Source organism: Arvicanthis niloticus, chromosome 2 (assembly GCF_011762505.2).
Source record: "Arvicanthis niloticus isolate mArvNil1 chromosome 2, mArvNil1.pat.X, whole genome shotgun sequence".
NCBI classification, from domain to species: domain Eukaryota; kingdom Metazoa; phylum Chordata; class Mammalia; order Rodentia; family Muridae; genus Arvicanthis; species Arvicanthis niloticus.
The window spans coordinates 106,511,587-106,538,558 of NC_047659.1; the positions used below are offsets into that span (position 1 = coordinate 106,511,587).

Consider the following 26,972-nt stretch of genomic DNA (forward strand, 5'->3'; position numbering starts at 1 on the left):
TTTGAGAAGCTGTGGTGTTCATGAGGGCCATACTGTTCCCTGCTGGTGACCTCCCACCATTGTATTTCTGGAATTTACTAGTAGAGGAACGGAATCTAGGCCCTTCCCAGAGCACGTCTTTTGCCCTGATTTTTGCTTATCAGATGCCTCCAGCAAAAGATACAGAATGAGTTAGAATAATCTCCACCGAAGCATATTGTGAAGTTCGAATTACTCCTTTGGCTCCTGAAAGAAAAAATGTCACTAGCCTTAAATTGCTTCTCCATTTTTTATAGAGCTCCAGCTTTTACAGTTAGCAAAAACAGCCATTGGGATCATACCATATGTGTGTGTGTGTGTGTGTGTGTGTACACATACTTCCATGCATATATGTGCATTTATATAATTGATAACACAAATATGCAAACAGGGGTAAGCCACCTTTAGATACAGCTCAACTGCCCTGAGCTTTACTATCTGGAGCAAATAATTTAATCATAATTAGGAGTTTGGGAGCACAGCCCTTACAGCCAGTGAATAAAGAGCTGAGCTTTCATCTGTGGTTAAACAATGCATGAAAACTATGCTACAAAGGACACATATGGTCCTGGAAGCTGAAAACCTACCTTTCAGGAGTTGTGCTGACCCTTAGTAACAATACAAGCTGAACATCCTTACTTTCAGAATTCTAAATCGAAAGTGCTCCCCAGTGTCTGTAGTACAGGCATGAAAGAGAGATGGGACCTGGTGTCACAGGTAATAGTCACAATGCAGGTGCAGTAAAACTATTGTAAAAACTTACCACCAGGGTATAGGAATAAAGTATATACAAACACAAATGAACTTTATGTTTAGTATACGGACTCATTAGACTCATCCCTGAGATAACTAATTTCATATGTACTGGCTAGTTTTGTGTTAACTTGACACAAGCTAGAGTCTTCTAGTAGAAGGAACCTCAATTGAGAAAAGTCCCCATCACAATGGCCTGTAGGCAAACCTGTTGTGCATTTTCTTGGTTGATGATTGCTGAGGGAATGCCAAGCCTACAGGGTAGTTCAACCCCTGAACAAGCCAAGGGAGCCAGCCAGTAGGCAATGTTCCTTCGTGGCTTCTGCATCAGTTCCTACTTCCAGGTTCCTGTCCTGCTTGAGTTCCTAACCTTTTTTTCCCTCAGTATGATGGACTGTTTGTTACCTGGAAATATAAGATGACATAAACCCTTTCCTCCCCAAGTGGTCACGGTGTCTTTTCACAGCAATGAAAACCTAACTAAGCCGGTGTATTATCTTACTATGGTCTACTGCAGATATTCCAGTCTGAAGAAATCTCAAAAACTTCTGTTCCCAAGCATTTTAGATGGGTGTTGGACACTGTTCAAAAGAACCTGTTTTACAAGAGATCTTTGACATCAGGCTTAGACAAAGCAAAGACAAAACAAAACAAAAAACCTGAGTAATGCCAGTGGACAGATGGCATCTGAAGTGACACTTCCCTGAATTATGACCCAGAACAGCACTTTGTCCTCTCCTCTCTAGTGACTATTTAGAGATCCTTTTTGACCTAACCCTCCAGTGTTGTCAAGATAACCAGCAAGACTGACAGCCTACTTTGATGGTCTGAATGACTGTGCTGATTGTGGCCAGCAGTATCTAAACACAATCCAAGCCTCACCAGCTCTGTCAAACACAGCCACCCATGTGCCTATCAGGCAGCCTACATCCTACCAAATACCTTTCTCCATGCTCAGACAGTGGTCTAGGAATCCATTCCCTCTTTAACTTTCTCCAGCTTCTCTCTGGAGAGAGAACAGGATAAAGAACACGTGTGGCTTAGAAACTTTCAGACCATGTCAAGGAAAAGGTCCCTTCTGTCCCCCCATCTCGACTTCCAAACGTGGAAAGATTGTGAGAATTTCAATTATTTCCCAAAGGCCTCTGTGGTTATGACTGGGTTATGTTTCTCCGCTTGAGTTTCAGACAGATCCTTTGTAGCTTTCTGGTCACTGATCTCTGTAGTTTGCTCTTTGTTATTACAGCTCAGGAATCCCACTGTCTGTCTCAGGCCTTTTAGATGGCCTTGTCTTAGCTTCGTCAGTATAGCCCAACCCTGTCATTTTACTCTCCTTTTACACACACATTGTTGGTGGTGACTTTCATGTTTCCTTGCCTGGTTTATTCTCGCCTTTGGCACTATCACCATCTGCCTGTTAGCATGCAGGGTCTCCAGCACCTTGGGAGATATGCTGAGTGCCGGAATTTCTCTATGTGGTAGGGCCAAGAGAAAATAGTTGACATGATTTATTTTTTATTTTACTTTATTTATTATGATTGTTATTATTAATGTTTGATAATTTTAGACATGAGTATGAAGTATTTAGATCATAAGACAGTGTGTTATTTGGTATATAAACTTCGGTAGCCAGCACCTATTTTCTCTTACCCTCTACCCTCTACATTCCTAGTTCTTGGACCTTAGTCCTGTACTGAGGGCTATGGTGACATAAGAAATTGAATTGTTAGTCATTGGTCTCTGGAATCTCTTGCTGCTGCACTGGCTCTAGCCTTGGTCTTTAGGGTGCTGACTGCAGTCAGTCTTAATCTTAGTCATAGTCTTGTTATTACCACTGTCCTGAGAAGTGCACTGCTATCTGTTTTCTGTAGCTGGTATTCTAGTAGGCATTCCACAGTAAGCCATTGTCTTGTTTTTGTGCAAAAGCCTTCTTCTAGCAGGATATGCTGTGACTCCAACAGGCTTCTTTCTCCCAGGCCTCCTCCTGCTGCCTAGAAGTTCCCAGAAACCAATAGCTCCTGGGGTTTCCTGTCTGTGTTGTATCTTCTTAGTCAACCTGCCTGTGGCTGCTTGCATAGCCTTGGTAATAACTGAAACTCCAGAAACTGTTTCAGCAATGTAGTGGGGCATATGGGTACTTGAGGAGCTTTGTAAAGAACCAAGAAATGAGGATTTAAAATACAGAAATGTCCCAGTTGGCAGAGATCACTCTGAGAGTGGTTATTACTCATTTGGAAGACTTGATTCAAAAGCCTAATGGTTATTATATGTAAGTTATGCATAAGGAAAATGAATTACAATTAAAATAAGGCAGCCCCCAACTCCCCCCCCCCCAGTTACTGATGGAGAAGACACCAGTTTCCTGGTGCAGGTTCATTCTGCAGTGATCACATCTCCTTCAATTGTCTTGTTCTCTCATTACATGAGAATACTATTAATGATTCTTGTATTACAGTTACCTTCAGGGTTAAAGTGAAGAATAATGGGGACCCACTCATGGAGTTACTGATTGTTTTGGTTCAGGATAGGGCATTTCTGATAAGGACCTAGGAAATACTTAAATTACCAGCTTGGGAAACCTGTTCCAAAATTACTTGTATATTCATTAATCTTCCCATCCATGACTGTGAAATACATGAAGAAACAACCCAAAAGGAAAAGTTAGCTGTCCTGAGGTTTTTAGAAGGTTCAATCTATTGGTTGCATAGCCCCTATGATGGTTAGTGTCAGAGAATCTAGAATTTGCAGACTTAGCTTCTGAGTATGCCTGTGGGGTATTATCTTGACATTAGTTAAAAGTAGGGGTTCTGTCTTAATTGTGGGTAGGACCATTCCATGGGCAGGGGATCCAGGGATGAATAAAATAGAGAAAATGAACTCACCATTAGCAAGCATTCATTACCATTCTTGATGGGATGAATGGGGCCAGCTTCTTATTTTGACCCAGAATACACTCTTTTCTCCCTTAAGTTGCTTTTGTCAAGGCATTTTTTTTTTTTTTTTGGCAACAATAGAGAAGTAACTAAGATATATATGCTTGGACAGAACACCATGGCAGGAGCACATGACAGAGGAAATTCTTCATCTCATGATTGACAAGGAGCAGTAGAAAGATAAACAGAGAGGAGCTCAAGTTAAGATGTAGCTCCATCTGGCTGCTTGGTTACTACTCTTAGAAGTTTCAGGACCTCCCAAATGGCATCACTGGGTTAGATAGTAAGCATCTTTGAGCCAGAACGTGGGTACTCACCAAACACCTCATTTGCTTGTCTTTTGATCTTAGTCTTCCCAGCTTCCAGAAATATGAGAAATATATGTATTTTGTCTATAAGCCCCCCAATTATAACATTTCATTATGGTTTAAACAGATTAAGGCAGAAACCAAACCTAGCTAAACTTTCCTAGATGGAACAGTGAACACTAACAAGTTGGGAGAAACTACTGTTTTAGATGCATCATGCTTTTCAAATGAATATGCACAGGCTCACCTGGCAGATGTAGACTTTGATCCATGGGCTACATACGGGAAGACATCTAAGACTCTATTTCTTACAAATTCCCTGGAAACATTGCTGCCCCTTGGCCAGGAATCACACCTGAGTTAGAGGGTGTGTGTGTGTGTGTGTGTGTGTGTCTGTCTGTCTGTCTGTCTGTCTGTCTGTGTGTCTGTGTGTCTGCATGTAAAACACATTGCTGAGGGCTGAGGCTGTAGGTCAGTGATAAAGCCCTCACACCTTGTTTATGAAACCCTAGGCTACACGCCCCTTTCCCCCCCAAAAGAAACAGATTTCTGTTCTCCATCCTCTGAATCCCCATTTGTTCTGAGTCAGGAGGTTAGACATGATCACTTACATTTAAATAACTTCCAATGCTGCTGTTTCTGAAAGGAGTGGATGGGAGGAGAGGGAAGGGAAAAGAAGGAAGAAAGGAGGGAGGGAGGGAAAGGAGGGGTGGGAGGCTTTTAAGGTATAACCCAAGCTGGCACTCCTGGCTACTGGGATACTTTAACTAGCAGGTCTATGCTACTTTTGGGTGTTATTTCCTTGGGATGACTCCCACAGTTTGTAAAGCAGGGACAGAAGAGTAGAGTGAAATTATGTTGGTAGTCTCTTCGGGCGAATAAGGAGATTTGGGTAGTGACTCTAGAAAGAGCTGAACTGGGACCTGGGACATGGAAAAGGGAGGAGGAATCTAAACCACAACCCTGGATGTCCTGGAGCTTTGTAGATCCATCTGACCTCGAACTTGCAGTGACCACCTTGTACAACAGTGGCTCTCAACCTGTGTCATGACCCTTTTTGGGAGTCAAACAGCCCTTTCATGGGGTTGCCTAAGTAAGCCCATCAGAAAACACAGACATTTACATTACAATTCATAACAATTATGAAGTAGCAATGAAATAATTGTATGGTTGGGGGTTATCACAACTCGAGGAACTGTATTAAAGGGTCGCAGCATCAGGAAGGCTGAGGAGCATTGTTTTAAAGGAGAATCGTTGCTATATCTGCTGAGTTTAAATTCATGTGGGTTTAGTCTAGTTTTGTTATAACTGTGTGTTTATAATTGCATTCTCTTAATGAGGAGGGGTTCCTTTTGTTTGTGACAGTGTTTTCCAGTGTTCTATAGCAAGGAGACACATAATGAGGACGGCCCAGACATTTGCCAGGAGCTGGATGCTTGCCGTCCGGCTATCTGCATGAAGAAAATCAGGTCAAGAAGTTCTAGAAGCCAGGTCCGGTGTCCCCAGGAACCTCTCCCTCTCCCACATGACAAGATAGTCCTACACAAGACTCTTCAAGGATTCCATATTCCTGAGAAGGGATACAATAGGTCAACTTAAACTATAAAGTATTAGAAAGGATTAGAGAGTAAGAGCAGGAAGTGATTATCACTGCTAATATATGAATTTAGTATACTCACGGCTGTGGCTTCAATATTCAGCACAAATAAATAAAACTGAGATTTAAAGAAAGGTGAGACGTTAGGGAAGCCACGCCTGTCTGTATTCTGGTGCTGTTTCCTTTCATGGTGAAGTTGCCACTCAGAACATCAGGACCAGAAAGAGAGTGCCCGGTGTGGTGAGCCTAAGACACCACCAACGCATGTCCAATATCCAGTGGCTCAGAGATCTCCCTCTAAGGTTGTCATGCTGGTAAATTAGTCAAGCTTATCTACAGCAATTCAAACAGGTGTATCTTAAGTCACCACTTTAAAAACTGTTAATCTGGAAGTAATCAAAGTGGTCAATAGAACCTTCAGGTTGAGAAAGTTGCCTAGCAAAACTTTTCAGAGAAAATCTAGGATTCTACTGACACCTGCTGGCATCTCATCTATTTAACGTTTTAAAAGAAAAGGAAAATATGCCAGACTATAATGTTCCCTGTAGTCACTGGCACTCATTATGCTATGTATTTGGCAGGGAAATGGGGGAAGTCTGAAGGAGCTTTCCTTCCTTAGACAGGGAGACTTGAAAACATCTCAACATGGGGACCTGCCCCAAGACAGCTGCTCTGTGACTCTGGGCCAGGCCCGTTGCTGTGCTTTCATCTTCACAAAATGAACACACCAAAGTCTCCCACCCAGTGCTGTGCTAGCCCTAAGGATGGTGGTGGCATTTGCAATGAGTGGGTTCTGCCACGAATGGTGATATCAAAGGTCATCACCTTTCCATTCCTGATAAACACGAGTCTTCCCCAATGCTATTTTAAAAAGAAAGGAAAAAAAGATGAAGGCAGCTTAAGACTCCTCAATACCTCCCCTCCCCCATTGTCTAGTGGTTATTTCTAGAAACAACTAAATTAGTGTGATCTAAAGCCGTTGTTTTTCTGTACAGGCCACTTCTGTGCCCTAGGAAACTGTGGACTTTGGAACATATCTCAAGCCTTCAGGTTGAGAAAATACCCCCAGTTAATGCCATCCAAATTATTTGTGCTTTTTCTGTCCGCTCCTGGGAAACTGTGTGGGCCTGTGGTTTGTTAGGCCAGTTACAGGATATTCAATAATCTCTGGGGAGCCAAGTCCATATTTAGCCCGACAGAGGAAGAACAGTCTGGTAATGAGAAATGAAGCAATTCTTTAAAGCTCCTATTTCGTTTCTTGCTTCTCTCTCTGTACCCAGACCTCACCTGTTTGCAGAAGCTTCTGATGCTATTTGTAGTTCTCAGAAAATGGCCTTTGCTAGCTGCAAAAAGAAACGTGCCTCTCAGAGTTCCTCCATCTGCCATCAGAAAGCTGTTAGCAAGGTCTGGAACTCTCCGAGGCAATAAAAGCCATTAGCTTCACACCCAACAGAACGGCACTTTTGAGGATGTCGAAGTTTAGCACCCTCCTGCACTGTTGGTAGAAATGTAAGATGACACAAAACGTAAGATCACAAAAAGCAGTACAGGACAGCATTTTCTATAAAAGTTGGAAGGATCCTCATGTGGTCCTGTAGTCCTGCCTGTGGACATTTATGCAAAATAATTCATATCAGTTATTTACAGTATCCAAAATGAAAGAGCTCAGGTGTCCACGGAGAAAAGAATGGATGGATGAATCGTGGCACACACATACAATTGACTTCTGCCTTTACAGGACAGAATTTGACATGTTATATGAAAGCATAATGCTGAGAGAAATAAGCCAGTCGGAACATGGTAAATCCTATGTGATTATTCTTGCTTGAGATACTTAGCATATTATAAAACATAGACCCAGAAAACTAGTGACCAGTGAGGGTCAGAGGGAGAGGCACAGATGGGGATGATGAGTGCAGGACATTTAGGATTCGCTAAAGCTCCTGAGAAAGAACCATTTGTGTTCTCTGTGTGTGTGTGTGTGTGTGTGTGTGTGTGTGTGTGTGTGTTTTACCGAAATTAACACGAGAAAACATCAAATAGCAAGACCCAAACCACACCCCTATAATGCCTTTATCAGCTCAGGGCTTTCAGAGATGAAATCTCTTGTGTGATGATGAGAAGCCTGGTGCTGTTGGGCAGTGCTGTGTAACAGGAACTTCTGTGAAGAAAACAGTGTTTCTCCTGGTCACTCTCAGGACAGTACCTTGAGTCCTCATGGCTTTGCACCACTTGAATGTCAACTGAGACATCCACTTTTAGATCTATTCAATTTGAATTTAAGGAATCCTATGATCAATGCCAGAGATGTTCACATTTATATGACTACCCATTCCAAAATATCTTTCTTCTTTTGGCAGTAGCTGCAAACCTAAGGAGGTAAAGAGTGAGCTGGGAGGAGCCTTAGCTCTGGTCATTCCCAAGCCCCAGTTCGCTGCAAAGCATGTTGCCAATGTGTCATTCCTTTATGGCATTCATTAGCATCAGACATTGGATCCAGGAGCAGTGTTGTGTTGGCCTTAGTTCATGGGCTAGCCTCTTCTAGGAAAAAAAATGCCCTTTTACAGATCCAAAGTTTTTTCCCCGTCATGCTTAATCTGTCTTCACTTTTCCTTGTAAACCCATGGAGTGATGGTATGAACTGCAGCTGATGTTCAAGTCCTTATACAGAAGTTATGTGAACACATCCCTGCTTGCTCTGGGTACCGTGGCAGCAGGCAAGGAATCTTTGACTTTTTAAGGCTTTGCTGGAAAAGACAAACAGGTGAACTATGTAAGCCGGCCAGATGGAGCAAACCAGACACTGCAGTCAAGGGCCTCGTCACATTTGTCCTCTAAAATGGAATAGGTAAATGTATCAGCATGTGCTGTACAGCACGGCTTACAAAAGGCTGAGCGACTAAAATTATAAGGCTTATATTTAAGCAGGCTGCAAATGGGAAGCTTAGCAAGCCAGCCAGTGGGTGGCACCTCTTTTGAGGCAACCCAGTCTTTCATGGCATTGTAGATACCACATTTAACTTAATGGAAAAAATGAAAGCTGCATATTAAAGAATAAAACACAACTGTGTAAAATATAGATGCCTGTGTGGCACAAGGGGATAAAAGAAGAGTCTATAGTTTTGTTACACAGAGGTGACAGGCTGTCTAATAAAAAAAAACCCTGTACCTACGGAAGACTGTTCACTGTGGACATTTTTTTTCCTTTTCTTCCTTTTCCAGCAATGGGTAGAAGGCCTGAGATCAATCATTCATAACTTCAGAGCAAACAACGTCAGCCCGATGACATGCCTCAAGAAACAGTGAGTTTTGTTTGCAATGCCTTTTGTTCTGAGGAGTTATTCAGTAAGCATTCTGACTGGACTGCATCACATCCATCACATCCATCAGGCCAGGGTCCCCTTTCCTTCTGTACCCCTGATTTTGGAAGTTGAACAACTCACACGTGTATTTGAACCACATAGCAAGGCATGTGTGATGTCCTCTTCACAAGACCTGTAACAGACAAAAGGTTGGTAGCACAGGTATCAAGCATTGTTTTGTTTTGTGTTTGTTTGTTTTTTGTCTCCTAAATTTCATTTTCTGATGGATAGCTTTGCATGCCTCAGCTGTAGGATGAGTTCTAGGATACTTCAGGTCTCCACTGCATAAAACATAGAATTTAGGGATATAGCCAATGTAGCGTGAAATATTAAAAAAAAAAAAAAAAAATCCACGCTATCGCTGGCATGGCATCGGACTCTTCTCATCTCTTGGAGACTTTCTGACCCAGAGCTCTGAAATCTCTCCACCCAGCTCCCTAAGTTCCCACTTGCCAGTCACTGCCATGCCAGCCCCATGCTTCCAAATTCCCACGGCCTTTTGGGGGTGCACTTCTTGCAAACCCATGCTTTGCGGCTGTACCTTTCTCTCTGGAACCCAGTTGCATTGCCACTTGTGTGAGCGAAAACATCACACAAACTTAGTTCAGAATCAAAAAGTAACCCAATCTCTGGGCACATCAACTAGCATTCTAATTGTGTAAGCTATCCTAGATGTAACTCCTCCCATGGGGAATCCTGGCAGATCCGCCATCTAAACCGGGGGCCTCTTGTTAGCTACAGCTTGTCCTCCAAGCTCTCCTGGTCCAAAGTCAAGGCACCTTTTTCTGCCTCTCCTCTTCCGCTCTCTGACACGGAAGTCCCACTTACACCTCACCCAGTGATTGGTTTCTAGAAATCTTTCTTCATTAGGAGAAGGTTCATAGTTAGTCATCTGAGTCCATGATTTGCTCCTCCCAGGCAGCCCCACTTAAAGTGAACTCAGCATCAAAATACAAACAGCACCAGAGTTGTCCACAACAAGCCAAGAGAAGCATTTGGAAAAGCATTCATTGCATAAGTAAAGCAGAAAGTCCTGTTGCCCAGCCCCCAAGAATACTGCTTCCTATTTAATATGTAGTCAGGATTCTTTGGAATTTATTTTGAAATTTCAGTCAATGGTTCAGTCAGGGCCTGAAGATCTTACTGCAGGTCATTGTTCTTAGAGTCCCAAGAGGTTTCTACACTGATAGATTGTCACCCTGCTCAGATACATTTCTGGGTCAAATGATTGGTTCTCAAGTAGAAATTTCAGAAAAGCAGTAGTCTAAAAATTGTATGTGGCTTCATAGTGAGAGCAAATGGCAATTAGCTATGAGGAACCAAGACAAGGATATGATGAAGATTCAGATAACCTTGTAGAGATAAGCTTCCATCTCTGAAAATGAGGCCTTAGCACCAAGAGAGTGAACCAGTGATTCATCACCCTGCTCAATGGGCCAACAAGTCAGTTCCTTAGGTACTTCCTGCTCTTCCTTCCTGGATGGTCAGCAGGTACTTAACTATATGGACTCTGGGCTATAAACCTCAGCTTTTCCACTTTGGGCAAATCTTCAGTCTCACAGTCCCCATTTTCGAACCAGATTACCATGTGGATGAAGTCAGAAATAATGTCTGGCATTCTCAGTGGAAGGGAGTTAATGAAGGTTTGTAGATTCCTATTTGCTGTGCAGCTCCATTTCCTTCCTCAGAGTCATTGTGCATATTTCCTCAGAGAGAACCTAGAGACACATTCTCTCTCAGAGAGAGAGTGAATGTTTCATACTGTGACTTTGGGTGCTGGTAGTTTCAAGAGATCATACTTACACTTGAATAGCCATTATACAGACACCAGATATTTGGGCAATGGAGTCACTGTTCACCTCACCCAGCCACAGGCTGCTTAGCAAGGGTACAGACCTGCTTACTTGTCCAGAGGATTCGTCTCTACTAAATGGACGTCTCCATGCCTGGGAGATTATACTCCTGTTCCCATGACAGATTCAAATAGGGTAACAGAGCCAGCCCATATGCCACCATACATCATATGAGGGCATGTAAAAACCAGTTGAAACAAGTTTGTTTAAGCCAGCTCCCTGCTCATTCTGCCTCCCTCCCTCCTTTTGTCTCTAAAACATCTCCAAAACAAAATAGCAACTTGTACTTCTGGAACTTAAGATAGGAACTTTCCCAAGGTCATGATAATTTGCAAGTTGTTAGATTGTTAGTGCCTAGAAATAGTATAACTAAGAGTCATTAGCTGAGAACAATCTTGATTATTCCAGTGTATTCTGGAATGTTCTGGTTCCCCACATGTCCTGAGAGCTTGGAGAAAGCAGAGTTACCCAACATCCTGAGACCTTCTCTGGGGATTGAAGATGAAGGAAAGCACCCACTCATTCTCCATCTGAACCTTGGAAGCTGGGAGTGGCAAATCCCCACTGGTCCTTAGCCTAAGGCTAGACAGTTGAGTTTCTTGTCACCTGAATGTTTTAATGATGAGCAAAACCAACACAAATGTGGGCAGGCACCACAATTTGCTCAGTGCAAAATCATTCCCCTAACTGTGTTAGATTTTAAAACATAGACCTCTTAGTTAAATTTGAATTTCAGATGTAGCTATTTTACTGTGAATATGTAGTCAATGTTACCAGGGCACATTAAAATAATATGTAACTTGTCTTAAATTCAAATATTACTGGGTGTATTAAAATCTGAGGGCCCTAAATTCATCTCATAACGATCTGAGTTTTAGAATAGGTGTTCTGTATGAAGAAACTTTCCTCTGAAGTTCTTAATGAGCTGGAGCAGGTGTTGCTGGGACCTTCTGATGGATTCTGAGGCGGTGTTGTTCTTATTTTCCAGCTGGATGAAACTGGCCTTTCTGACCAACACAACTGGTAAAATCCCAGTGAGGAGGTAAGTCAGACATGTGGTTTGCTGCATCACCTGCACCACATCAAACCAAAGACCAAGACTTCCATACCAAACCAAAAACCCAGGCTGTCACACCAAACCAAAGACTCGCCCTGCCACACCAGACCAAAGGCCTACCCTGCTATGACATAATCACAAATGTTCAAGATATCCTTCAAGATATTTCCAGTTTAGTTCTGCTGTTTTGTGGCTCCATTTGTAAAAAAAAAAAATTTAAAAATGACCCATGGAACTAAAGTTGTACCTCCTCCAGCACAGGAAGCATTAACTGTGTCAAAGAATGTCTGAAATTGTAGCACTGAATTTTAATCTGTGAGTCCCCTGGCTTTTGTGATTTATATTGTGTTTGCTCCTCTTACCTGAGCAACACCTACCTCCCTTCCCCTGGCTGGACCCCTACTGTGACAGTACCCTGATCTTCTGTGGCTCTGGCCAGCACACCCCATTCATGGTTGCTGCTTATCTGGTCCCCAGCGAAGGTGGGACTTTCCCTAAATTTAGCTGCTGCAGCAATATACTGTGGCTTATACATAAGAGAAGTTCATTTTTCACAGTTTGGGAGGCTAGGAATGCAGGAACAGAGTGCCATCATGGGCCTTACAGACTGCAGACTGCTTTCTTCCAGTTGTGCCCTTACCTGAGGTAAGAGGGCTACAGAACTGTCTCAGGGACATTTTTATGATGCACTAATCTCATTCCCAAGTGCTTTCCACCCACTCACCATAAAACCATCTCCCAGAGGCCCCTAATACCAGCACAGTGAAGTTCAGTTAGATTCCATATCAGACAGCTTCCTCCCTCATCCACTGTAGTTAATGGTGACAGAGAACAAAAGGCAGAGGAACCCAAACGGAAGTGGGCATAATCCAGACACATCCTCCCCATGGGCTCTTTAATAGTTCTGACATGTTTCACCCTGGGAAGAGTCCCCACACATCCCTCTTTTCTGCTTCTCTGTTCCTCTCACAGTTTAGGTTTCGCTAATGGTCTGTGTGTGGCTGTAAGGGCTTGTGAGAGTAGCTATGGGAACTCTTGACTAAACTCTCCAGGATCATATTGTTTGATGTTTGAATGTAAGCATTCACAAATATCAAAGAAGCTTGGCTCAGACCCAGAGCATCATCTGTTCATATGAAGCCAGGAGTTATGTGCCCTTAACCTGAAGCAAACACAGACTCTCTGTATACCAAGCCCCTCTTCTCAGGTTTCTTAAGTCCATGTTGATGATGTCTCTGGAGATGAACTTCAGTAAAGACACAGACTTGCAAAACAAGAAAACACAGAAGAGTGCTGTCCTAGACTGACCCATCTTCAACACACAAGACAAACAAGTCATAAGGGCAGAGCATTTGAATGTGTGGATGCCATTCAGCTGTGGAATTCAGGTCACTCCTGGCCCTTTCCAAGTGTCTTATCCTACTTCTGTCTACATACTCCATTCTACACCAACTTCTACTGTGTACCCCTGTGCAAATGTCTCCATAACCTCCTCACATTGTCACATAGGGTGGAATCATCCTAGACACCATCATTTGGTCCATTCCATAGTTTATGGGGATCGTGAACCTGAGTATCCAGGTGACATGTCTGCGATTCTTACTTATGAGAGACTGGACTACATTGATGACATGAGGGTGACCCTGTGCAGTATCCCTTTTTACTCAGTCTTTCATGATTACCTACCAGGTCACAGATCACATGCAGCTGCTGTGACTGTTAACAAATCCACATGTAGAAATTTTTGCTACCTTGTTACTGTTCAAGTGAGGGAAGGTTTTTCAATAGTATTTTTTTCTAATAAGTCAGGTTTAAGTCTCGTTTAGAAGTTTATTAAAACCCCCATGGGTGCCCTGACTATAGTTGTTTCCAAACACATTTCAGAAGGATCTGTATCTATTGAAAACCTCCCTTCACTTGGGCAGGAGCAAGGTAGTTATTTCAGTGTATCCAGACCATACTACAACTCTTGTCATATAGAAGTGTGCGCCCATACTTAGAGTACATTTGTTGGTGTGTGGGGACAGAGAGTACATACATCAGTGTAGGGGAAGGAACTTTGTGTATTATGTTTCATTTAATTTTTTTTATAAGATTTGAAAAATGGACTGAGTGGAACACAAGATTTTGACCCAAGCACTTTTAACCAGTAGTCCTGGTTTCACTAGTCAGCCTTCTATCTGTCATGCCACAGAGCTGGAGGCCTGTTGAGGTTCTGTGGCTCTCCATACAGCATGTTCATGTACAATATTATTACTACAGTTGTGCTAGAAATGGCCTAGATATTTTGACATTGTCATTGATTTGTGTGTGTTTGTGTGTGTGTGTGTATGTCATTATTAATAGGTCCTTAACACAAGACATCTGTGACTTGGAGCAGTTTGTTAGAACTGATGTAGACTTGATCCCAAGCCAACAAAAGGGGGATAACTCTCCCGGTAGATGGTCTGCCAAGGGTTAGGTAGAAATTGTTCTGAATGTTTTAATGGATGTGAAGAGTAAACACTTTTAAAAATGTCATTTCTTCACCAACATTTTAGGGTTTTAAAATGGAAACTATTAATACAGTGCACATTGTGTTAAAAAAGGCATCCGGCTTCATGGTCATTGTGCAGCTTGGGAACAGCTTCTGCTCTTGAATGTTAAACTTAAACATAATACCCAGGACATTGCAGGAATGATTGATGAAGGGAGCCTCACTCCTTGCCTCCCTCTCCTCTTTTCTTTTTATGTATACTATCTTACAGATTCTGCCTTTCTCTCAAATTCACTAGCTTGCTACAGTTCACTTAGACTATGCTCTGAAAGTAACTTTTCTGTCTCACGTTCCTTGTAACATGGAGTACTACTACCTATAGCTAGAGACTTGGGTAATGGAGATCTCCATGGTTTTGAGCAGTGACTGGAGGGGCTACTAAAGTAGAAGCCAAGAGCCTCCTTATAACAATACTGGTAACTTGGTCCATCTAGTCAGGTTCTGAAGCTGCAGCACCCTACAAAGGGTGGTACCCTGCCCCTTCACTTCAGTAGTCTCCTGTGACTGAGTCATAAGTTGGTGTTCAAAATTCTCAGAAACATTGAAGAACATGTATGGTCCAAAAGGTGGAACCCCTTGCATTCTAGGCTCATGTTCTCTAGTCATTTGCAGGGTAGCCTGGAATACAGAATTTAGCCAGTGCTGTAGTAGGACTGAGTGCACCTTCAGTGTGCTTGCTTTTATAAATTTCTTTAAGGGAAGGAGTGACAGTTTGTTTTGATTGAATAAAATCTCATTGAGAAACTTGGAGTGTAGCTTAGTTGGTAGGGAGCTTGTCTAGTGTATCCAAGTCCTTGGTTTCCATAAATCCAGGCTTGATTGTACACACCCATAATCCCAGAATGGTAAGGTTGTAGGGAGTCCATGGGCATTCTAAGCTATAGACCCTGTCTCAGGAAAAAAAAAAATGTAACAAAATTACAGTTATGAAGTAGCACCAAAAATGATTTTATGGTTGGGGGTCACCATAGCATGAGGAGCTGTATTATAGGGTCACATCATTAGGAAAGTTGAGAACCTTTTATATAATGGTTATCATAATGTCTCCGTCCCTTTAGCAGCACACTGTTCTCAGGACTCTGTTTAAAGTACATCTTTCTGGAAGCCAAAGAATCCACATTCCCCCTCTAGCCTCCATATCACAGTAGATGAATTTTTCAGACTCAGTAATGATTTGGAAAGGTGTCAGGCTCGAAGGAAACAGACGATACTCTAGGGAAACAGGCTGATTAATGCCCTTGTGGGTATTTTCCATCCTGAGGTTCTTCTCTTTTTACCTCAGTGAGCAAATGTGTCTTCAGACTGTCCAGCCCAGTCAGCACCTCTCTCTCCCATGTCTATGCTCTTTGATCTTCTTGTTCTTAGTCCTGTTTTTTGGCTCATAGCCAAGCACTCAGCAAAAGAGTGATTTCTTTACTTGCCTCACTTCCCATGGTGCCTTGGTACTGATTCAGGAGGATGGCTCAGGCTCCATACCTGCTGCGTCATGGCCATGGTGGTCAGTTTTCATCTTGTTATAACCAGGGCCTGAGATTGTTGTGTAGAGTTTTCCCTCCTGATTGCAGGTGCCTAACCCTGCTATGGCCCCATAGTTGTTTTCTTATATCATCATTTTGTAAAGAAAGACACACTGCCACTGCTCTTACATTGAAAAATGTTATATACCATCTACCCCAAGTTAGTGTCTAAAAGTTGAACTGAATTCTAAAGACTTGAGAAAATATAGTCATAATGCCCTCCATGCTAGAAAGTGATTATCCATGTACTTGGTCTCACTACACACGTGGGTGCCACTGTCAGGCTCCCTCATACTTAAATAGAACTGTCTCAAGAACACTTAATATACTTCTTGCCATCTTTGTGGACCTATTATAAAACAATAATGGTTTAAATGGACACATCATAATGTATTTATGTAAATCGTCTTCCTCTGGGTCTATTTTGATAAGCTGTATCTTGCAGTTGAAGTGGCACCTTCTCACACTCACCAAGAGAAACTGGCTATTAGTGCTTATGTTGACTGAACAATAATGCTGAGCTATATGTGAAGCTATATGTGAAGCTATATGTGAAGCTACATGTGAAGCTACATGTGAAGGTGTGAGATGCTAAAGCTCCATTGAAAGCCACATTTCATAGGTGAAAGTCACCTTTCTCTTCAAGTCAAGGCTGCCCCTCTGAGTTCAACCTTTCAATAATCATAGTAACTCGTGACCCGAGCTTCTAATCAGGGAGTAAATAAAGCCACCTGCATAGACAGAGCAAGACTGAGAACCATGTGCATGCTGTCTGGACACCAAATATCCTCTGATCTCTCCCACTCTGTAATTTTCATTCTAAGTATCTCCAACACATTTATCATGAAGGAGGTCTCTCTTTTGCATAAGGAAGTTTGACCATTAAGGCATTACAAATTTGACTGGCATCAATGATCCCTGTACTAATAGTTAGTAAACAGCTACTCAGAAATACCATGTCCTGGGAAGAACCAAGATTCTGATGAAGTAATTAACTGGGTCCTTCCCCATCACTTTCACAGTAAAGTCCCAGACCTTTAACTGGCTAGCATGGCAGGGTGTCGCAGGAGTGCTTAGATGAAAACAGTTAAAATATGTCTGGTGCTGGGTCACTATGGAAAGCCAGGAGAAGAGGAGTCACAGACCAAGCCAATCTCAGATCTACTGCTTTTCCTAAGTGTGGGCCTCACTCATATAAACCATTAGAACCATGTAACTTTTCCTTAAGGACACCATTTCTTATGATTCAAATGTCTCATTGCATTTGCCCAACACCCACTTGGTCACAAGCACCTAATGGGACCTCTTATGCTAGAACTGAGTCTCATCAGTGACAGAGTTGGCCCTGGTAACCAGAGGGAAGCTTGGGAATTGAAAAGACCCATCAAACAAAAGGTAGCTTTATTCTTTTCCTTGTCCTTAGCCCACTATCTCTAAGGTATTTGCATTGCAGCATCAGAGAAAGCAGAATGAGCACTAACTCAGTGTTTTTTCTTTCTCTCCTGCTCCAGTATTACTAGAACCTTTGCATCAGGGAAAACAGAGAAGGTGATCTTTCAAGCCCTCAAGGAATTAGGTCTTCCCAGCGGAAAGGTATTCACCAACTAAAACACACTTCTAAATCTGTATTCATGGTTGTTTGTCTATGCAGGCATATGTGATAAGTCAGGTGACTGTTAAGCTGACCTCAGTTTGCCAGTCACATAGAGGACAGTTCATTCTCTTTCTTTCCTTCCACCAATCACATGAGAAGTGTTTTAAAATCCACCTAGTTCACTTCAAAATGATTTTTGCCAACCTTATTAAGGCGAAAAAAAGAAAGGACAGGCAGCTGTTCTTTATACAGTTTATGGAGCCTGTTTTAAACACCCAGCCAAGCTGCCTTAACCAAGCAGAGATCAACAAGAATTATTAACTAATAAATTCAGTTCCTCGAGAAAGCCTTGCACGTTTTTGTGATGAAGGATTCCTCTCTCTCCCATCCATTTATGCTCATAACCCTTTGTATTCAAGTCATTAAAATTAATTTTTACACTGCATGAAAGACTTATGCCTCTGACTCGATTTAAAAGTCTTGTTTGACAGTTACATTGCAGTGTGACAGGTAAATTATTGGTTGCTCCAACCCCTTTAGAAGATTCCTTGTGATCCTCTAAAAATTTACAAAATAAGTGTAATTCAAAATTAGATCTAATTATCCCATATCCTCTATGGGAGCACATCCTTTCTCTCCTCAAGGAGAGATAGAAAATGAGGGATTTCTCAGGGAAAGCTGTGCTGGAGGCAGGTGTTACCAAGTGTCTCATGTGTCACCCATCCCATCGTGACAACCAAGGAAGCCTCATTTCAAGTGCTGTGGACTCTTAACTGTCTAGGACCTTATTGATAGCAAGTCTGCAAGGAGAGATTTTTTTTTTTTATGCCTGTTTTTCTTTTATTCTTCACAGAATGATGAAATTGAGCCTGCTGCATTTACCTATGAAAAGTTCTATGAACTGACACAAAAGATTTGTCCTCGGACAGATATAGAAGATCTTTTTAAAAAAATGTAAGTTCTAGTTATCAAAGAGTGTTATATAGTACTTACTATCTTTGTCCCTGTAAAATTTGAAACCATTTTTGCTGTAATGTTTAAATATATGTTGCTAGCGCTAGGCCTAGTCAGGGTTACATTTTTCGCCCTGTAATTTATTGGCGTAGAAGCCCACTCTAAGTTTTTTTAGAATCCTTGACATAGATTAATTACAGCACTTGGAACGTCTCCCCCCCCCCCCCGCCCCTGGCATTGGCTTTACTAACGACCTATAATTTTAACCTGCTCCTTTAGGTATTAACCCAGTATGTGAACTAACTAGATTCGGTTTGGAATGTTGTTGAGAAGTTCATTCATTCCAGTTATTTCAAATGGATGACTTACATGTTGTTTTTGGAGGAATGTCTCTTGATAATCCTAAAGAATTGCATATAGCAGTCCAGTTCTGTGACCTAGTGGGAATGTTATCTTTCCGCTGTCATCTGTCATTGTCCTTGAGTTACTTGCATCCACCCTCCCCGCCCCTCCACTACAGTCTCTGACTACTCTAAGAGTTTAGGGTTAGAAAAGGAGTTTAGAATTATCAACAAATGTCAACATGTAAATCGTACCTACTGTAGCATCGTATACAAAAACTTACTTTTTCTAATACATTTCTTTTCAGCAATGGAGACAAAACTGATTATTTAACGGTAGACCAATTAGTGAGCTTTCTAAACGAAGTAAGCTTTTTCATACATTAACTCCATAAGTCTGTGTGCAGTGGCCTGCCTCCCCCGTGTCCTCACTGCATGCTTGCGTCACGCACCCTTCCTGGCTTTGCTTCTGACCTGCTGATCTTTCCATGATGGCTTTGACCAGGTGCAAAAATCAGCTGCTGTCTGTGTGTCCTTGCTCTTCCTCCAGGCTGGCTTTGCACGCCACCTCCTGTTGGTCTCACGCTGTGATGTGTAGCTCTGGTTCTGTGTGTATGTGTGAAATTTGTACTGTATTTATTCAATTGAATGTGTCTGATTTTGCAAGATGGTTTTTAAGGTAGTGTGAATCTGTCGATCTCGTGGATAGAGAATGGATTGAGTTTATGACACTATATTTGGATTCTCCATTGCTAATTTTTCCTCATACCTTTGCATGGACTAGAAACCTGTATGTTTTGCTTTTTAATGGATTGCATGTGAGAAAACTATATAGGTTTAAATTGAATATTTGACACTTGAGCTCCTAGGTAAAACTATAGTGTTAGGCCAACTAGATCGCAGGTTAAATTTTTACTTCCTATTTTCAAAACAAGCTCAGAGCTGAATTTAGAACACGATTCGTTTAGCGACTAAAACTGGCTAGCAAAATTTGCTTAAGTACAAGGAAGATATTTCAGAACAAGTAAAGGTCACCACTTTCATTATTATAACTAAAATGAACTTTTCCTTTTCATGTGCAAAAAGTAGTTTGCTTGTTTTTTGGTTTGTTTTGTTTTTGCAAAGGCCACAGAGGCTCTGTTAATCTGAAAAGAGGAATTCACCTTTTTCTCCAAACATACAAAAAGTTAGACAAATTTAAGGATGGAGTGGACAATACAGTCTTGTTTGGAAAGCATTTAAGTTCTAACCCCAGAATCTAAAGAGAAGGGAGGGAGGAGAGGCTGATGGAGCCATGCGGTGGCGGGACATACATAGCATACATGAGTTCATTCCCCAGCAGAGAGAGAAAGGGAAGGAAACATGTGTTAGACACCACCTAGTGCCTTAGAGAAAAGAACAGGCAGTCCCTGACTTGCTGCCTTACAGGAACAAATGACATCTTTGCCCAAGGGGACTTCTTTTTATGATATGTGCAGGCTCACTGGCTTCTAGGTTATAAGGCAACACATCAGAAACCATTTCCACAAGAATAAATGCACCAAGACAAGAAAGAGAGGGGCTCCACATACCCACATTGATATGCCTCCACTCTCAAGGGCAATACTGTATTTTACTCAAAATTGTTTTAAGTCTTTCCGAGTCACTGCACTGTGGGCATCCAACACTATGTTTGTTGTAATCTTTACCCAGATCGTATCCACATTCTTGTGCACAGTTCTCACTTTCTTTCCTTCACTCCTCTGCCTCCTCCCTTCTGTTCTCTGTTGCTTGTTTTGTGTCCCTTCACCATTTCATGTACCTTGGTGCATCGAGCATCTTAAATCTGGTGAGACAGGCAGGAATCCAGCTTTCCAGGCAGAAGACACATTGAGAGAGATGAGAAAACTTTAGCACACCATCAGCTCATCATCCCTTCCTAAGCCAGGCATCTGCAAAGCTCATGCTTCCTAATGCATTTTGCTTTCTAGTTCGGGACCAGTTCTGAGGTCCCAAGGATAAGTGCTGTTCTTTCAGGCCTTTGTGGGCTTCAATTCCTCTCGCAGATGGTTTTCCTTTTTCTACCTGACAATACATTTCATAATATTAAAGACTTTAAAAATTTTTTATTTGTAAAACCTATAAGCTTTTATTTTAAAATTGGATTATTTAAAGAAAACATACTTTTCTGGCGCTGCCATCCATATTCTTTATTACGAGGCATGCCTTTCCCCGTCACTGGTCCAGTGGACAGTCATCCCTGTGTTCTTCATATTTCCTCCCATGTAGGTTCTTCTTAAGCAAGGGGATACTTTGAATGTGTGGATGAGACTGATGGAATCGAAACATTTCTAGATTTCTGCAGATTGTAGTATATACCTTTTAAGTTTATGCCCTGGGACTTCAATCAAAGCATCATCTCCAAAAATCTCTTTCTTCTCCCGACAGCATTCCTTCATCCCCAGCCCCTGCCAGCTTCTTGCACATTCTATGTGCAGTTCTACTTTAATCTTGCTAATTTCTCCAGAATCAAGACAGCTTCCGGCGGGGCAACTTCACATCTTGTAAGGCAAGCAGACAGAGCTCATCAAAAAAGCAAGAGGGATTGGAATACAAAGATCCGTTACCCTAAAAAATACTAAGACCTCAACATTTTCTAAGCATCTCAGCCTTGTAACCTTAATAGGCAGTTTGTCTGCTACGTGGGACTCAGCATCGTGTAGCAAGACAAGAGAGAACAAGGAACACTTGGAAGGACAAGGCCCTGACCTCCATATATGCAGATTTTAGGGCAGATTGTTATGCCTTGATGACAGAAACAGTCATCTTGGAAACCTGTTCAATTAACTAGAGAACCAGTTATAGCAACAACAAAAATCAATAGGTGCATATTCAACAAAATTAATTGGCTAGAATTGACTGGGGGAAAGAAATCTCCTTCCTACTAGCCAGTGACATACTGGCTTCTACATCTTCCAGCTTGCAAATCTTGCTCCTTCTTTGTAAATTTCTGTTTAGTACACTAATCTCCATCTTCAAGAGGCAGGAGGGAGAGAAAGATTCAGTCCTTTACTTGGTTGCCATATAGGTTGTGTGTCCCCTCTTCCCTCAGTGATAACTTTAGATTCATTTCCCATCTGCTTTCCAGGGCCTCTTGGTCATAGATTGCCACCGTCAGATTCCCCAGACAGGCAGCATTAGCATCCCTTAGTAGCCTATTAACAATGTAGATACACTTAGTTGGTATGTGTCCTTAACAAGATGCCCAGGTAACGTGTACACATTGAAACTTATACAGCACTGTCTAGGCTCATGCATGCATGCATGCATGCATGCATGCATACATACATACATACAGTATTCTCCATGAAGAATCTAGTCAGACAAGTTTACCACTCACATCTAAACTTTTACTATCACTCTGTCTCTGGATTCTATCCAGTGGGTAAAGGGAATCTTTTCCAAATTCTGAACTAACTGACTGGAGACAAGAGCCCCAATGAAAGCACATGCTGGGAGCTGTCAGAGTTGGGCTCTACTCCCGGCTCAGTTATAATTCCCAGGACTAATCGCAGTCTCTGGGTTCAATTGGTTTCATGTTCTTTTCCCAGTTGCTAGTAAGATACATTGATTTCAGTCTCACCTCCATTCCTAGCTCACTTGTCAACATAACAGCTAAGGGCTTGTAGAACGAAGGGCTGTATGGAGAGCAGGAAACAAGCCACATAAGGAGAGGGAATGAATCTCATATGGTGAGAGTATTAAAGCAGCTTGATTTTCTTACCACTAGTTATCTACGCCCTTATATACATCACCACATCATCTGATCACAGTAGCATTGAAGCTGGTTTTTTTTTCCCCATTTTCCGTTTTTATGGTTGGAAATATTTAAGAAAGTACTTCAAATCTCTTTCTCTTAATGATACCTTTATTTTTTGATAAAAACAGAAAAGAGAGAAAGAGGGGAAGGTATTTCATTCTATGAGAACCTATCCTTGATGTTTTTTTTTTTATTTTTACTTTGTATATAATTTTTGAAATGATACCACTTATATAGTATATCATTATATTATATTATTATCTATCTCTTCCAATGCACTTGTAATAAGGCCAGTTGTCACCTTTTCTCCATAAGGCTAAGGACAGAGGTATGGATAGATCTCACTCACGTGGGCACAGTTTTCCATTACCTACTTTTAACAGCTATTTAGAACCTCATTTTGCAAAGCACTGGGTGCCAGGAAGTGAATATCCTGGGCATACTGTTTTTCTGAGTGGAAGCTGAGGTTGTCTCAGACCAGTGAACCTGCCTCGCTGTGCTTGTTTCTAACTAGAACTCCTCTGTACCCTATTACTCTGATGTTAAGTGAATATGATTAATATATGTTGCATTGGTCCTTACTCTGATGCAGTTTTCTGCCTCTCAGTTATTCAGATGGACCATGCTATGTTGTCTTTTAAAATGTGAAAATTTGGGTGGGAAGAAAATATCCTAATATTTGGCTGAGCAGGTCAAAATGGAGTTTTATATTTGTCTGCACTTAAAGCTCTTTTGCTAAGACTGTAACCATTAGGTAGCAAATTCTGATCTGTTCTGTGTTCCCTGGCTATCCAGTCTACTATATGGATGGTCTTATGAGCATGATCTCCTCTACATTTAAATGGATAAAGCTTTATTAGCTGCACAGGTCAAATGACTAGTCCTACCTTGCAGAACTTTGGTATTTGGTTTTTTTTTTTTTTTCTTTTTCTGATTTTGTTGTAGTTGATATACAAGTATTAAAATGCATGTGGTTACAGGTTGAAGCAATGCATTTTGCTTTTATTCTTTTCTTTCTTTCTTTCTTTCTTTCTTTCTTTCTTTCTTTCTTTCTTTCTTTCTTTCTTTCTTTCTTTCTTAGAGAGAGAATCTCATATAGCTGGCCTCCAACTCAATACATAGCATAAGATGCCCTTCAACTCCTGATCTTCCTGCCTCTGCTTTCCAAGTGCTGCCGTCACAGACAAGAATCACCACACCTGATCAGTGCAGTACTGGAGATTAAGCCCACAGGGCTAGGCAAGCATTCTATCGATTGAGACACACCTTCTATCTTAGAGCAGTACTGCTTAAAATGAGCAAGTCAGGATCACCTGGAAAGTATACTAGCCTTCCTCCACCCAAATAAGGCCTGGCTTCTCCTGGGAATCAGTTTCAGCAGATCTGAGGAGAAGCTCCCAGAATCTGCATTCTTTAAAATCTTCCAAGTGATAGGAATGCTTCCTCTGCTGCTGCCGTGCACAGCGCACATTTCTAAGTAGTGCCATGTTTGCCTGTACCCCTGTGTGTAAAACACCCAAATATGTCTCAATTCCCTTCTTTTTCCACTGTTGCCATATATTTTCTCTCTCATGGCTATATTCCCATTTTTCCTCCCACATGGATTTGCTCTATTATTTCTCTTAAGGTCCAAATGCTCAACAGTGACCTTATGACTTAATTTTCCTAGTGAAGATACAGAGGATAGCTCTGAGTGTAACTGTGCTGGGGTATGAAAAAACCCTTCCCTTCCCTATCTGTCTTCAATGCTGTTTTTCATGAGGAAAAAAAAAAAACCAATTCCTAGATAGTGGTTGAGGTTTTATTTCTTTGAATGCTTTTAAATGATTCTTCTCACCCCAGGGTGCATTCTTATCCCCTTGAATACTGGAGTGTGCTGCAGGGTGCATCAGATCCTTAAGGGGTGCAGCATGTCTTCACTTGCCTGGCACCCTGTGATCCACATCAGTTTCTCTTTCTCTACAGATCTCAGCACCATTCTCTTTAGAACCAAGGCCTGCTATTGTTAGTATAATAGTTTCCAGCATATGCATGACATAGTCAATAATTCTTGAATATTACAAAAGAATATAGTCTGTCAAAAGATATTGATGTCATCCCTTAACACTCTTAACTAAACAGGACAAGGAGATGTCTAGACACATCTTTGTTTTAGCGATTAAAATCAAGTGCTCCATTGGCCAAAGGTGTAGCTCTGAACATGGCCCTCTCTTCAGAACTTGTAACAGTTGCTTCTGAACATCTTCCTAGTAAGATTGCAAAGCCTGTGCATGCATCTGGGTAAAGAGTTGTTGCCCAAATACTATTTGTTGACCAATTCCTGCTCATATCTGCTTATTGGTCATTATTCCACAAAAGTTTGCTTTTTACTCCTTTGAGGGATAACCGGGGACACGATGCAATCCTGTCATCATCAGTGAAGTATAAGAAAGTTTAGTGGACCCTCTACTTCCAGACATGTGCCATGCCATGTGAGCACATGTACACACAGGCACACATACCCACATGCACTCACACAGGTACACACACCTGTGCAGGCTCATACATTCAAGCACACACACACAGAGGCATGCACATGTACCCTGTATAGGCATATGCTTGTACATGCACGTACACACACAAACACAAGCGCACACACACACACACCTGTGCAGGCATATACATGCAGGCGTGCATGTGCACACATGCACACAAATACACACACAAACATACACATACACACAAACACTTAGATAGTGAATGGGCTTCTCACAATTCTGGGAAGTTATCCTCACTGTAGGAAGTGTGTTGCTTCTGCAATACAGGGAACATCTTATGTGCTGATTAGGAAAGGTTGTTGCCAGCAACTTCCACAAGACCCTCCTTCCATGCCTCCACTCGGGTTTCTAGAGTAAAGTGAGGTCAGCTTTAGAGTGAAGATGTTCTGCACCATTGCTTTTTAACTTCAAGTTTTTTTATATAATATATACTTATAAGTATTCTGTGCTTATTAATTTTCATCATTACAATTATAACTTTCTGGAAAACTGACAAGAAAATGAAGTTTGCAGGGTACTCAAGGACCTCTCATTATGAGAGAAAGGTAGAATGAAAACTAACTACTTATTCTGACATTAGGAGGTTTTGCTGTTACTGTTTTGGAGCTTTGGGCCTCTTAGTACATGATCTGGTTGCTTTTTTTTTTTTCACTTTAAAACTAGACTTAATACTAAATTTTTAACTATTATAAAAACCCTCTGCTCTCATTTTTACACATATTTGTGGCAAGTCACATCCCTACACCACAGCCATGGGAGTACTAGAAGGAGAAGCCAGTACAGCTGACATTCTCACTCTGTCGTGTGTCCCTCAACATTATACAGGAGAAAAACACACATTTCATCTCTTCTCCACCAGGCTCCATCAGAGGTCCAGATACAGACTTTCTTGAGGACTAGTTTAGGGAGAGAGTCAGAAAGGCAGCTAAATCTGATCTTTGTGATTATGAACACGACAGTCTAGCTCTATCTTGTTTTACAAATCATGTGCTTAGAAACATGTTTCAAGTGTGAGGAGTGGGATCTAAATGGAGGCGTTTTCTCATCACAGCATCAACGAGATCCTCGGCTGAATGAAATTTTATTCCCATTTTATGATGCTAAAAGAGCAATGCAGATCATTGAGATGTATGAGCCTGATGAAGAGTTGAAGAAAAAAGGTAACATCGATGGAAAATTTAATTCAGTTTTGTTTTTGTTAAGACAGAAAAAGCATACAGCCTTTAAAACTCTTGAATTTTAATTAAAATATCTTAAATGCTTTTGAGCACTGTGGATCCAAAGATTAGTAATTTATTTATTCTTTTCTTGCTCTTAAATTAATTCAGTTTGCATATTCTATCAAGCGAGTCCACACTGTCTGAAGTACACTACTACTGAATGTATCATGTTGTTAAACACATTGTAATGACAATTCCTGTGTATGCTTATAAACCAGGTTTTAATTATGCATAGTGTGAAAACACAGTCTTTCTGCACAGTCTTTGAAAGACTTTCTGTCACATAAGAATCTTTACCTTTCTTTTCTCCCGTTTGTTTTGCTAAGCTTAATAAATTTAGTATGTCATTTGATGTGCTCTCTGCCTCCTTGTTTGACAGCTTGTGTTGGAAGATTAAAAACACTGAAAGCAGATTAACTAGTCAGGAATCATGTTCATAAGTTGTTCATATTCCTGGATCTTTGTCCCTTTCATTTTGTCATGAGAACAATACAAATATTAGTCAAAGGAAAACTGTGGAGAAGACTTCAGGGCATCCCTGCAGCAGGGGCATGCCTGCAAGCCTGGCACTTAGAAGCAGGAAACAAGCAGCG

General features: G+C 41.4%; 1 protein-coding gene across 14 annotated transcripts in view; it reads left to right on the forward strand.

The window, feature by feature from the left end:
- Plcb4 (phospholipase C beta 4) overlaps positions 1–26,972 on the forward strand; it is a 355,587-nt gene that overhangs the window by 255,034 nt on the left and 73,581 nt on the right. For all 14 annotated transcript variants that reach the window (XM_076929818.1, XM_076929820.1, XM_076929819.1 and 11 more), the window contains 6 exons: positions 8,832–8,911; positions 11,813–11,866; positions 17,446–17,527; positions 18,382–18,482; positions 19,132–19,189; positions 26,211–26,319. In XM_076929818.1, the coding sequence (XP_076785933.1) occupies positions 8,832–8,911; positions 11,813–11,866; positions 17,446–17,527; positions 18,382–18,482; positions 19,132–19,189; positions 26,211–26,319 (484 nt within the window). The remainder of the gene's footprint in view (positions 1–8,831; positions 8,912–11,812; positions 11,867–17,445; positions 17,528–18,381; positions 18,483–19,131; positions 19,190–26,210; positions 26,320–26,972) is intronic.